The sequence below is a fragment of the Heloderma suspectum genome, chromosome 10, assembly GCF_057233095.1.
Source record: "Heloderma suspectum isolate Gila_16-S chromosome 10, 16-S_ref, whole genome shotgun sequence".
Classification (NCBI taxonomy): domain Eukaryota; kingdom Metazoa; phylum Chordata; class Lepidosauria; order Squamata; family Helodermatidae; genus Heloderma; species Heloderma suspectum.
This window is the reverse complement of record NC_139467.1, coordinates 10,545,363-10,559,496: the sequence shown is the minus strand read 5'-3', so window position 1 is coordinate 10,559,496 and position 14,134 is coordinate 10,545,363. Positions and strand designations below refer to the sequence as shown.

Sequence of the window (14,134 nt, the reverse complement as noted above, 5' to 3'; positions counted from 1 at the left end):
CACTCTGGGTTTCAGTCATAGCTGAAACCAGTCAGAGCTCCTTTAGAGTTCTGACTGGTTCTGACTGAAACCAGGAGTGGATTTACCACCCCACTAACATCAGAACCACCAACCTCTGCTGACTGCATGACAATTAAATGTAGAAAAAATATCTGCATTGGTGCCAATGGGAGATTATTTTCTAAGCTTAATTGCCATGCAGGAGGGGATTTTCATGCAGCTGGGGAGGGAAGAGTTAAACTTCCCCTCCCTGTGTGATGTGGGCCCCCAAATCCCCCCTCCAAAGGACAATTAAGCTTGGAGAAAAACCTTCCATTGGTGCCAATTGATGCTTTTTTAATCTGAGGTGATTTGAATTAGAAATTAATTGGTTGGCTTTGCCTTTTGTGAAGTTTAAATAAATCTGGTTACTTACTTCTAAATTTGCATATATAGATATAAATTAGCGTATGCAATTTTCATGCAGATTCACGTGGTATGGGCCTGGGGCCCAAATCTTTTAAGTGCCTATCAATTCCCTTTGTTACTGGGCAGTTTTAAAATGCAAGAAATAATTATCCTGCCTTCCAAATGTCAAATGGAAATGGAAAGTGAGGGCTGTGTGTTACTCTTGTCCTCCCCACACCTTTCCAATGGCGCATACAGGGCTCTGGGGCTAAGAATAAGAAGATGGTTCCTGTTTCATGAACTTGCAAACGGAGCAAATATGACTTGTTAGAGCTTCACTTAGAAATTCTCCTTCCTTAACTCCAAGGTGATGATGGATGAGGAAGAGAAACATAGTTCTTGTGATCCAGTGATGGAGAGAGCCAGTAATGATTACACTTTTGCCAACCTTTCCCTCCTTAATTTCTTTTTGTTCCCTCTCAGATCTATTGAAGGGACGGCAACTTCTCCACACCACATACAAGATGTTCATGACAGCAGCTGGTGTGGAGGGTGAGTGTGGACAGGGAGGGCACATTCTGGGTAGAAAGGAAAGGAAAGGTTCCTGGCTGTGCAAGCACTGGGTCATTACTGACCCCTAGAGGGACACTGCTTTCGCTGGCGTTTTCATGACCCTGCAAAAACACTTGAGCCCAAGGGCTGGGTTGTGTCTCTGCACCAAACAGTCTAAGGCTCTGCACCAAGAAAATATTTATTTGAGGGCCCAGTATTAAATATGAAAATCAGCTGCTCTGGAATATATTTACTTATTTTGCATAATTTATTTTGCTTCTGCTAGTTAGGGGGGAAAGCAAAGACCTATCCACAGTATTGAAGCCTGTTTTCTGACCACTGGAAGTCCCCTCCAACCCCCATCTGCAAAGCTTCCGGTTTATACCTACAATACACTCTTAAACTGGTACAAAACCTATATAACTGCCAGCTTCTCCCATCCCCAAAGAATCCTGGGAATTGTAGTTGTGCTAAGAATTCTCAACAACCCCTCCCTGCTCCACTAGTTCTCAGGATTCTCTGAGGGGAGGGAATGTCTATTAAGCCATTTTCATTTGTAGTGTAAATTTGTCCTGGGATTTCCCCAGACTTTCAAGCTACCTTCACATAATTAAGGGCTACACATTTACCTTTTTTTAAATGCTGCATTCCGCACCTAATACCAAATTCCAGCTTGCAGAAAACAGATTGCGGAATATTATTGGAATGTGCACATATTCTTACATTGGTAAACATCTAATGATAATGAATTATGGGTTTTTGATTCAGGTTTTCAGTTATCGTAAATTCTTTTGGCAAACAGGGGGTGGGGGCAGAAGAGAATGGAAGGAGGAAAAAATGAGAGAGATTGTGATTAGATGACCGATAGAGTCGGTGAACAGATAACAGTAGGCACAAGGTAAAGAAAGAGAGCAGCGCAGCAAATTCATACCCCATTCCCATTCTGGCTCTGTTACACACTTTTCACTTGTATATTTTTTTCCTCTTCAGTTCTCAGCCTGATGTTCTTCTGCATATACTGGGGCCAGTATGCAAGTGATGGTATCGGGAAAGGCAGTCTCAAGATCTTGGGTAGGTGCCAAGGGGGCATCTGGAGTAAAACATTCCCACTCACTAGCCAGTTACCACCTTGACAAGGGATGTACGGATTTTATAACATCCATTCTGTCTGGTTTTGCAAACTGTCAGGTGCCTTTCGTTCTGTTGTCCACTCATTGACAGAATCAGATTTTTCCTAATTTCCCGAAATTGCGCAAATTTGCAGTTGCAAAAACACACAATCCCCCAACTGTGCAAATCCCCCCAAAATGCACATTTTCATGCTTTAGCCTATAGGGGAAATGCACATTTTGGCCAGTGTTTTTTTTCATTTAACTTATTTTTCTACAACTAAGTTTGCGTAAAATTCAAGAAAGTAAAAAAATGGGTCTGCAAGTCCACAGAATCTGTGCGACTTGGGAAAAGCCTGGTGCAGAATTCACAGGTTGTATTAATAGAAATCCAAACTAATTTGATTCCCTTACATATTTCTCTGACATCCCTAATCTTGACCAGTGCTTGATTGTATTCCTATGGTCATTCAGAAGGAATCAAGGAATGTTGATGGTCATTCAGTATCATTCCTTTTAATATGTTCTCCCACCCATTGATCCACTCTTTAGTGGCCCGAATTCAGGATATTCCATATTACACAATCCTCAGCATCTCCAGGTAGGGCTAGAAAGGAACTGTGTGTGAAACTCTGGAGAACCGTTGCCAGTCAGTGTAGGCAATACTGAGCTATATGAACCAATAGCCTGACTTGCCTTTAATTAATTAATTAATTAATTAATTAATATTAAAGACATTTATAAGTTGTCTTTTAGGGTAAAACCTCTCAAGGCGATGTATAACAATATTTAAAATGCTGAGACACCATTAAACAATTACAAAACCAATAATAAGATCAAAATTAGCAATTAAAACCAAACAACACCATATATACCAAGGCAGCCAATAAAGTCCTAACTCAGTTATAGTCCAAGGTAAACAGCTAAATCTTTAGGGACCACTTGAAGGCCTGTAATGATGGGGCCTGGCAGAACAGAGTTCTAAAGGTGGGTGGCCACTCCCAAGAAGGCCCCGTCCCTTGTGCCTGCCAGTGTAGTTGCTTTGACAGGCGGGCAAATCAGCAGGGCCTCTGATGTAAATCTCAAGAATGCGGCCTGACTGGCTAATATCAACACTTTAAACTGGGCCCAGAAATGCCTTGGCAACCAGTGCAGCTGGCATGGTATAGGTGTTACACGGTCCAACTGCCTAGCATTTAGGTGACTGCATTTTGTACCAGTTAAGGTTTCTGAGTTGCCTTTAAAGGCAGTCCCACATAGACCACATTACAGTGGTCCAACCTGGATGTCACTAGAACATGTATAATTGAAGCAAGGTCTGTCCTCTTCAGATACCATTGCAGTTGGTGTACCAGCTTAAGCTGGTAAAAAGCACCCCTGGTCACCATGTCTGCCTGAGCTTCCCTTGTTAGTGCTGAGTCCAAGAGAACTTCCAAACTGGGCCTTCAGGGGGAGTCTAGGACCAGTTGCAAGCCTCCATCAAGAGTAGTCAATTTCCCTACCCACCATCTTGTCTGGTATAAGGCAGCTTCTTATGACAATTGGACCATTCTGAATCCCTTATCCCAGAAGAACCGTGTTAATGGCCTGAGCTTACCCTGCATCTTTCTGTCTCTCCCTCTCTCCCCACCACCCCCCAGCCAAGCTCCTCTTCTCTGTCAGTTTCCTGATCTTCCTCTTGATGCTCATCCTGCTGGGAAAGGGATTCACGGTTACCAGGTACAGCATGGCTGAAGGGGATGGATCTTTCGATGAGATGAGGGGTTCTCCTGCATAGGAGAGTATGCTGAAGAGAGAGGGAAATTTGGAGTGCAGAAGTGTCAAGGAGGAAAGAGATGCTTAACTCTTTCTCTGCCCACCAGTTCTTTGCCCTGAATCATTCCCAGTAGCTTTTCCCCCTGTGGCGTCCCAGAAACATGTTTGCTAGGGTAAAAGTGCTCTTCAGACCCTGCACTTAGCTTATTTTAGAATCTAGACTTAATGGCCTTGGGGTCCCAGCTCTGAACTGAAAGATCTTAAGCCTCCCACGACTTTAGATGGCAGGGCTGGCCCTACCATTAGGCAGAGTGAAGCATTCACCGTAGGTGGCAGATGCTGACAGGGGGCAGCAAGGTATTCGAGGAGAAATGCATGTGCCATGCCGCCTGCCCTGCACCCCCTAATTTAGTCTGGTGCTTTTAGGTGCAGTGGAAGATGCTGTCCCATCATCAGATTCATCTGCTGTTCCAGTCAGCTTTTGTACATGGAATGGGAGGGGGTCCCATCTTGTTTTTTGCCTCAAGCAGCAAAATGTGTTGGGCTGGCCCTGTTAGGTGGTAATGTGTTCTTCTGCTCATTCTGTTGAGCGCGACCCTAGACTTACACTCCAAAGTCCTGCCCTGAGTGTGCCTTGGAACCCTGCATGGGGGTCAATTTAGTGCGAAGAAATGGCAAGTGGGTAAATGGTTAAGCTCCCCCCCCCCCCGGTTGATTCTCCATTTGAAATAACCCTTCCCCAAGGCTGATTTTCATTTATTTTTAAAATGGCATCAGGGCTGAGTTATACATGTTTGCATGTAATGTGTGGTTCGCCTCCTTTGGGGAGGTGCAGGGGCTGAAAAGGTTGTGCTGGGTGCTGTCAGACAGAGGACTCCTAGCGCTGCCATTTAGAAGACTTTGTGCAGCGATTACCTATTTTCTTAATTAATGGATTTTCCATGGTAAGAAAAAAGACCACAGAAGCAGTGAGGAAACACTGGAGGGTTAAAAGCGAAAGATGTTTTGTTTGTACCCATCCAGCCCCGTAAATTTCCATGAAATGCGAAGGCAGTTGCACATTAAAAGACTTTTCTGGAAGCACCCACTGTGTAAGCTATAACTGTGGGCATGCTGGAAATGCAGGCGTTTTGCAAAGAGAAGGGGTATAGGGTATATTTCAGCAGCGTTAAGACAGAGGCAGCAGCACATGGGATGGGGAGTTTGTAGAAGGCATATTATTTAAATGTACCTTCTTTCTTATCCCTATGGCATACTGCTGACAGCAAGGCTTTAAAAACAAAGCGATATATGCACTGAAGAGTAAAAACAGCCTCTAAAATGCAAAGGTCTGCAGATTACCCCCTGGCAAGGCCTTTGAATTACAACCAGAGTAGAAAAGCCCATGCAGATCTTCTGGAAAATGGCAGCAGTGCCAGTCCCGGCTTTGGAGGGCCCTTGGCCAAGACACGTCCAGTGGATGCCTCCCTCAGTGAGTCCACCTTCTCACTGCCATTGTCACCAGCTGCTCTTGCTCCTCCTCCTCTTCCTCACCATTGAGGCAGGCAGAGATCCAGTGAGCAAGTAAGCAGTGGCTTCCACTGCTCCTTCTCAGCACCACCGTTACCTGGGCCGGAGCAAGAGACAGGTAAACAAGTAGGCTGCAGTGGTGAAGAGGAGGAGCATCTCCAGGGGACTCTTGTCAGTGGGACCCTGCTGTGGTTATGGGCCCTCGGCAGGTGTCCAGTCATGCCTACCCTTGACACTTAGGCTCAAGCTTTATCGAGTCTCTAGTGCAAGGGTATCCTGTCGCCATGGAGCAGCCATGGAGAATGTTTCTCTGTGTTTCCTGGTCTTGAAATGGTGCTCAGATTCAAGGCATTTCCTGCTGATAATAGAGATGGCAGTGGGATGGAGGAGGAGATGGAAGGGGCGGGGGAGGTGTTGGTGGTGGGCTAGGGCCGTTTTGAAGGAAAGAGGGATTTAGGTGGGGGATATCCAGCTGCAGGGTTGTAATGGGCAGGAGTTGTGTAGAGGAGGTTGTAGGGATAGAAATTGGAGCAGCTGGGTTTGGACAAGGCATGGGCTTGTGGTGGGTGCTGGAATGTCATTTACATTGTTGGACAGTTCTTAGGGCGGAAGTTAATGAAAAAAGGAGGAAGATGGGGAGCAGACTCCCCCCCCATCTGGTGCCCCCCAGATGTTTTGGAATACAACTTCAGTAACCCTTGACCATTGACCAAGCTGGCTGGGGTTGATGGGAATTGTAGTCAAAAACATCTGGAAAGCACCAGGTTGCGGAAGAGGAGTTACAGTTGAAGTTTGGGGGCAAGAAATGTACATGGGGCACCATGGTGCCTGTGTAGTTGAGAAGCTGTGGCCACAGCTTGAAGGGAGAAGTGTATTTCCGAGAGCTTTGGAGTGTGAGGCGGTGGTTCCTTTCCCTTCCAAATCCGGGCTCATGGCGCCTTTTTTGCAGGGGTCGGATCAGCCACACGGGCTCTATTAAGCTTTCAGTGTACATGACGCTCTACACTATTACACATGTTGTGCTCTTCATCTATGAGGCTGAGGTGAGTGCCCTGTTTAATCTTGCAGCCGCTTAGGCTTTGAGAACATCAGTTGCTCAGTTTGAATCTCTTTCCTCCCATCATTTTCTAGAGGATAAAGCAGTACCCCTGTATGGCTTGGAACCAGAGCATCTGCTTAACCATTTGAGGATAGACGCTAAAGACATAAGGGCAGAAATATACATAACATCACGCGTTTGTATTTTCCTGGGGGAAATGGATGACAGGGTGGGGGAGGAGGGGTATTTAACCCATCCTATGTCTGCCAATTCTCCCATTCAAAAACACCGTCCTCCCAGCTGGCCAGTTCTCACCTGTAAATGCCCCCTTCATTTGCCTTACAAGGAAAATATGGGATGAAAATCCCGTCTTTTCCTTATGACACATTGTTCAGTCCTAGCAATCATTCATCCTTGGTTTGATGCATTTCTATGGCTGTTTGGAAACCTCAGTGTATTCCCTATTGTACTCAGAAGGCATCAATGAATTGTCATTTAGTGATATTCTTTTTGGACAGTGTCTTGAATCTAGCCTTCCAAATCCATTTCTGATCAGGTTCTCTGGTCCCCCTCCTATATAGTTCCACCATATGTCAGCCATCAAAGTTTAGCCTTCTCCGGTTCTCTATTTTAAGGATGGGAAGGGAATGTAGCTCTGGTAGAGCACATCCTTAGCATGCAGAAGACTCCAGGTTCAATCCCTGGCAGTTCCAGTTAAAGGACCAGGTAGCAGGTGGCAGAAACCCTGGAGAGCCTTTGTAAAGACCAGAAGATGATCTTGCAACAAGTGAGAGCCTTACCCACCATACGTTGAGAGAATTATGGTTTAGCTCCCCAGGCCTGAATGGTCTGTGCTGCTTTTGGTGTGGGTTGTGGCTCTAATCATAACTTCCCCCAATCACTCACCCACTTCCTTTCTTTTGGGGCTCAGTTTTTTGATCAGGCACAGGTGCTGTACACTTACGAGTCGCCAGCTGGGTATGGCCTGATCGCCTTGCAATTTGTGGCTTACATCTGGTTCTGCTATGCTATCCTTATCACTCTCAAGCAGTTCCCTGAGAAACAACCCTTCTATGTGCCATTCTTTGCTGCCTACACCCTCTGGTGAGTGCATTTAGAGGAAGTAATGGGGCAGGAAAGTTGCTTGGATGCCCTTGGCAAAGGTTAGGGAGATGTGGCTTCATTCCTCAAAGGCTCCTTCTATCTCAGCTGCTAGGAGGCCAGGTCAAATTTTGCCACTAGTCCAGTGGATGGACTGGCCATGCTGGATGGATAGGATGAGATATGAGGAAGGAGGACAAGGGATGGTGTCTGAAAATTCATTGTCCAGCACTCTGTGGATTCCATCACCAAGGGGCAAGAAAGGGGGTTGTAGGAACTGTAGGGGCAGAGTTCCTCCCTGGGTTCCAAGAGAAGGAAATGCGGAAGCTGATTAGAATAAGGAAGCACGGTGAGTGGTGTCTACTCACAAGAACGGAAAGCTGGGTATTGCTGCATGAGTGCAGGAAAATGTGTGTGGGGGGAAAGACGTGTCCAAGCCCTAGACAGCCTCTTTCTCTCTTGTAGGTTCTTTGCTGTCCCGGTTATGGCGCTTATTGCTAACTTTGGTATCCCTAAGTGGGCCCGAGAGAAAATAGTCAACGGCATCCAGTTGGGCATTCACCTGTATGCCCATGCAGTCTTTCTGGTGAGAACTCCCAGCAGCCTCCCGTATCCCCCATTACCCTGGCATACGCTTAGCTCTCAGGCCATACTACACATTACATGGGATATCTGTGATCAATTTCTTGACTTTTTTTAAACAAAAGTGCGGCCCAAGGGGGCATGGCCTGTGAATTTGATCACAACTGCAGTCCTGGGAGAGGACTGCTTAAACTTTTTCCTGTGGACCATTTTTGCAATCACAGCCACTCCTCACAAACTACCTTTCTGCCTGTAGAGGGAAAAAATACAGGGACTCCCGTATTTTTCCCTCTATGGTGGAAAAGGACTTGTAGGAAGTGACTTTGGGCTCCTTTATACTGAGCTTTATCCTGCGATTGAGATTGCTCCTTCATGGAAGTTTGCAGACTCTTTACATGACGCCGTGATCATTCAAGGCATCTCCTGCACTAAATGCCCTTTGTTCCGTTTTTAAGTAGATGGCAAATAAAGAGCTATCAAATTACCCCGTTGTGTTCCGCTTCAGTTTCCTCTGTGAAAAGAGTAAAAGCAGCAAGAAGAGATCAATTTATTTATTTATTTATTTATTTATTGCATTTATACCCCGCCTTTCTCCCTCTCGCAAGGAATTAAAGATAATGGAAGGCTTAGATAAGGGGAGAAGGAGGGGGAAGGGGGTGGGGGAAAAGGAAGCACGTCAAAAAGGGAGTTGTTGTGATCCTGCATTTAAAATAGAAGCAGAAAGCCCCGTTTTAAATGTAGGATTTGGGCTGGTGTAGAGATGCGCTTTGATTGCAAAAATGCCCTGCAAGAAAAAATAAAATCCACAGGCCCATTTGGGCTGCATTCCTGCATTGTTTTTAAAGGGTTGAGAGGCCGCTTGGGGATCTTCTGCATAATGTGTAATTTGGCCCTCGCACTATCCACTGGTGAGAGGATCTACAAAAAAACTGGTCTCTTTGTTATCTCACTTATTCAGCTTTGCAACTCTCTGTGGCCTCTAGATTCACCTTTCTGATCCTCTAATGCAGGGGTGGGGAACCTGTCACTTTCCAGATGTTGCCATCCTGGCTGGGGGTGATGGCTGTTAGAGTCCAGCAACATCTGGAGGACCACAGGTTCCTCCCTGCTCTACTGCCACCAAAAGTCAATGTGGCGTCTTGATCATTTGAGAGAGTGCTTGTGGTTGGTGATCTGTCCTTGAGGAGACTCCCAAGTATAGATCAGTTTTTGTAAATGGCTTCCCTTTATTGGGGAAGTCCTAATTTGGGGTGGGAGTGGAGAGTGGAGCTAGCAATAAATAATCCTGATGGGTATAAAACCTCCACCTCTGAACTCTAGAGTCATTTGCAAACACAAGTGTGTCTTCACAAGTGTGACGGCTAGAAATGTGCTTTATTTATTTATTTATTTATTTACTTACTTACTTACTTATTTATTTATTTCCTATACTGCCCAATAGCTGAAGCTCTCTGGGTGGTTCACAAAAAAAATCTATTTGTTTATTAATTTTATTTATGAGATACCTCTCAAATAAGTTCCCTAGGCATTGTGTAAATAAATAAAAAAAATACAGTACAACACAACCAAGAATTTAAAAATAATCAACAATATAAAATCCATAAGGTATAATGAGCAAACTTGTGCACACAAAAACGTCTTCAACTTACACTGTGGTGAAAGAAAAAGCCACGTTAAAAAGAATAAATGGAAGAGGAAGTGCTCATGAAAAACTCCCTAAGCTATGTAAATACCCCTTTATAGGGCAAAGAAGAGGGAGAAAGAGGAAGGATGTATCTTCTTTAGAGGAATCGTATAAAGCTGAGCTTGTGGTTGATAGCCCAACATCTTTCTTGTTTCCTCAGATTATGACACGGCCCTCGGCAGCCAACAAGAACTTCCCTTACCATGTACGGACGTCACAGATTGGGATTGTGGAGGAGGCAGCAGCTGGGTCCAAGTTTCCACATCACGTGTATGGCAATGTGACTTTCATCAGCGACTCGGTACCCAACTTCACAGAACTCTTCTCCATCCCTCAGAGCACAGGGAGCAACACCAGCAATGTGAGAACCAGGGAGGGTCCCCTCAGAGAATCCCCTTCCCTCTTTGTGTCCCAATTTTTTCTTCTACCCCTGTTAATAACAGCCTCCTCCATGCTGTCTGTAACATCCCAGAGCTAGCTGCATCTTTCTTGTCTCTGGATGGATTTCTTTTCGTTGAGAATGGCAGCTTGACTCTGGAGATGGACGTGCTCTGTCTCTGTATTAATCTGCCCTTTGGAAGCTGCAAGTGGTGCCTGTGCGGTGGGCTCTGCTTCTAGTCAGTGGTGCACATGATGGATGATCAAGGAGCTCTTCTGCATTGTCTTGGTTCCAGGGTGTGCCTTGCAGCTCCCCTCTATCCCATAATCTCAAGTAGCCCAGCTACAGGTGTTCCACCTGTGTGGTTCTGCTATGCCTGCCTTCTTCCTCCACTGCTTTCCTCTGCCCACCTGGAGCACTAGGCCTCAGGCAGACATACTGGGCTGGATCACATGACACGACAGCCCCTCATGGATTAATTTACCCTCAAGGAGCTGGAGCACATGCCAACCACCATTTTGAATATGCACGCCCCGACTGGGGGGTCGTTGTGTCATGCGAACCTGGCTGGCAGGAGTTATTTGAGGGTTAAACAACCCTCGTATAACACTACAACAGACTGGGTGTTATGCGAGGGTTGTTTAGCCCTCAAATAACCCCTGCCAGTTGAGTTTGCATGACACAGCAACTCCCGACAAGTCCCAGTTGGGGACTGCATATTCATAATGGCAGCCGGCACTTGTCGAGTGTAAATTAACACACGATGGGCTGTCATGTCGTCCAAACCAGCTCACTTTCTTGCTGCACTAGAGATCCTAAAGCTGCCACTGGATGGAACCCCCTCCCCACTTCAAAGTGTTCTGCCCACAGTTACAGCATCCACATTTTCCTATCAACCAGGCAGCTGATGGATTTGGAGCCCCATGGGGTCTCTGACCCCACAGACTTAAACTACCTCACCGCTATACTCTGTTGAGACACCTGCCTTGTAAGAGCTTTCAGGGAGTCCTCCCAGCTGACAAATGGGTGGCTTATAAGGCAGATCAGGTTCACCCCCTTCCTCTTGCGCTAAGCTACGCCTCCGCAACTTAACAAATTACCAAGCTGAATCACAGTTGACCAGCCATGCACTATGGCTTGTCAGGTGACTGACAATCCCTTTTCTGCTCTTGCAGTCCCCGAGCTTTTCTGCACGAGGCTGTTAATCTACTGTACCTACTTTTGGTTTGACAATCCCTATTCTGTTCTTGATTGACAATCCTCGTTCTTGTTAATCCGCTGTATCTGCTTTCAGTTTTGTCGCAGAACTGAAATCCAAGCACTACACAAAAAACTCTTCTGCCACATAACCTCTAGGTGGCACTGTGGTATAGTGGAATAGCACCAATACACAAGTGGGAAAAAAGTTTTTTTTTTTTTTTTACAGTTAAATACTGTATTTTCCCTGCTCTAAAAAAACTTGCCGAAAGTGCTTTTTAGACACAAAAGTGAAATTGGAAGGTTATGATGTCATCTAAAAACACCCTGTAAAAAAAATGTTAGTTCAGAATGATGAGTACATGATAAATGCCTTGTGTAGAAAAGCCCTCAGACAGGTAGCAGAAACAAGAAGCTCATAGATCTCCCAGTGGGCTGCTGCACATCAATATCCTGGGCGGTTTTTTAATGTATTTATATATCTATGCATTTAAATTTATTCAGGATGAATTATACTCCCACAGCAGCAGTCAGTAAAACAATATGATAAGATTATACAAAAGCAACAACATTAAAATATTAAAACAACAGCAGCACATAAATCAAACAAATCAGATAAAAATAGCAGCAGCTAATAAAAACGTTAAAATAGTGGCAGCAGATAAAGCAGTTACAGCATCACAAATCATTCCAAAGCCAACTAGAAAGAAAAAAGTGTTTAGAGCCTTAGTGTGTTGTTATAAGCTGTGCAGTCCTGCACTAAGCCTTATAAACTCCAAGTCCCTTCTTGCCCCCTTGGTCCAGTTGCATCTGGTTTGGGGATGGAGGAAATGTGGCAATGTGGTTTTGTTTGGGGCATGTTTTTTTCACTCCGCCAATGCTCACTCGTCTATTCTTCTACTTTTTTCCATCCAGTCCCGCAAACAGGTCGAGGAGACATCATCTGCTGATCGTAACCTGACCCCCAGCTGCGTGGTCACCACCTCGGAGCTCAGCAGTGCCCCTGTGCTGTTAAAACCTTCCCTGGGAAGTGAGAACCAGCCACCACCCTATCAGCTCCATGCGCCCCAACTTCACCAACATAATGGCTACACTGAGTATTTTAGCATGCACACAACGGGTGCCCGGCCCGTGTAGGGGTCTCCTGACTCTCCTGGTCCTTTGTGGCTTCCCTGCTTCCTCTCTCAACACTTTCTGGGGCTCCCTGCCTCATGCCCATCCCTGGTTTCTCTTCTGGGTCCCCTTCCTCCTAGCTCTGCCACCTTCTCTTTCCTTTGATGTCCAATCATATCAGAGGGCTATTCTATCTCATGTCTCCCTGGAACACTGCAGAACTGCTCTTTTAGAGAGAATACAGAGAAGCCAGATGCACGGGGTGGGTTTGGTCCTTCTCCCACCATCTTCCTACCCATTCAGTATGACAGAGGGAGTGAATCCTCACCTAGTTAGTCTGTATGATACATCTGCTATCCTTCCTCGTGGGAGAAGCTTAAGCTCTCCTCCTCTGGGGCTGGTTCCACTGGGGGAAGCCAGAAACGGGATGAACAGGGGCAATGATTCTCTTCCATCCCTAGTTCAGTTAGAGTGACAGGCCTACCCTTGGCTGCCTTTTCCCTGTAGAGAGTGTGACCCAAAGAAAGAGCACCATAGTCTTTCATAGCTGCCATTTTGGTTGAATGGTTCTCCTGTTTGGATGCAGATGGGAGGGACTGCAGACATGCCAGCCCAGACTGGCCTTGTAATGATGTATCCAAGCCTTTTCTGTATCCCTCCCTTTTTATGCTACCCTTTCCTCCATTCCCCTACAATGGCAGCAAGAATCCCCTCCACCCCTTTGTCCTGACCTCCTGAGGTGGTGGTGTTGCCCTCTTCCCTCTCCGTGATGATGCTGTGGGTTCTGCTCCCTGATGACGGTGAATTTCTGAAATCCACCAGAGTGGGTTTTTTTTGCCAAAATAAAGACGATTATTGTGTTTCTATCTGATTGGAAAAGCATGTGGCTATTTTGGGGGAACAGGCAGACATAAAAAAGAAGAGATATCTGAACGTGGGGGACTTGAATGGTCTTCATTGCTCATCCAGGGCACATCTGCACAACTGCCAGTTCGAAACATGGTTTTGAAGGGAGCCTTGGGGAAACAAGCTGCCCTGGGAAATTAATCTTTATGGAAGGAGTGGGGAATCTCTCAACATCCAGATCCCAGCACCATGACAGTTACATTGGCTTAAAACAGGTTGAAATTTGTAGTGTAGATTGCCCTGTTTAAACCACACCAGTACTGCTTGTTTTATCGTCACAGGATTGCCAGCTATGCAACTAGCCACTGTAGCTGTGCTTTTAACAGCAACTTTATCTGCAGCAATTAGCAGGTGATAAGGTTTATCTCTTTGTTGCTGCCAAGCTGTTGCTAAAGTTGTGTATGAGGAGGCCAAGCTGATTTTTCCCCCCTTATCCATCAGCAACCATGTCTGGTGATAGGTCTACCCACTGGAGAAGGCAGAAGAGGGACAGGAGGATCTCATCAACTTTTCTTTTTTTGGTTCCCTCAAAATTCTGCACAGAAAAGCCTTCTCTTAATGGCCAGTTCATGTCGGGCTGCTTATTTTTTTGTTTATTTTGCCTTGGATTACAGCTTGTCCATGATTATGTGAGGTTCCTCCACACACTGTATCTATGGTAGGGTGAACATTACCTTAGGAAAGTGGCTCAGCCACCATATAATCCCCATGGTGGAACATTCACACAACCATTTCATTATGAGGAAGATATAATGTGGGCCAGGAAAAAAAATACTGATCCGCCAAGCTGAACACATCTCAGCAATCATATGCCGTGGTTC

General features: G+C 45.7%; 1 protein-coding gene across 2 annotated transcripts in view; it reads left to right on the top strand.

Moving 5' to 3' along the window:
- TMEM145 (transmembrane protein 145) overlaps positions 1–13,272 on the top strand; it is a 30,913-nt gene extending 17,641 nt beyond the window's left edge. Inside the window, exons 8-15 of one of the 2 annotated variants that reach the window (XM_084814333.1) lie at positions 871–939; positions 1,930–2,010; positions 3,689–3,767; positions 6,262–6,355; positions 7,283–7,455; positions 7,918–8,038; positions 9,879–10,079; positions 12,210–13,272. In XM_084814333.1, the coding sequence (XP_084670459.1) occupies positions 871–939; positions 1,930–2,010; positions 3,689–3,767; positions 6,262–6,355; positions 7,283–7,455; positions 7,918–8,038; positions 9,879–10,079; positions 12,210–12,431 (1,040 nt within the window). In that variant the 3' untranslated portion in view covers positions 12,432–13,272. The remainder of the gene's footprint in view (positions 1–870; positions 940–1,929; positions 2,011–3,688; positions 3,768–6,261; positions 6,356–7,282; positions 7,456–7,917; positions 8,039–9,878; positions 10,080–12,209) is intronic. The other variant, XM_084814334.1, reaches the window with a different exon arrangement.
- Positions 13,273–14,134: the final 862 nt, after the last annotated feature.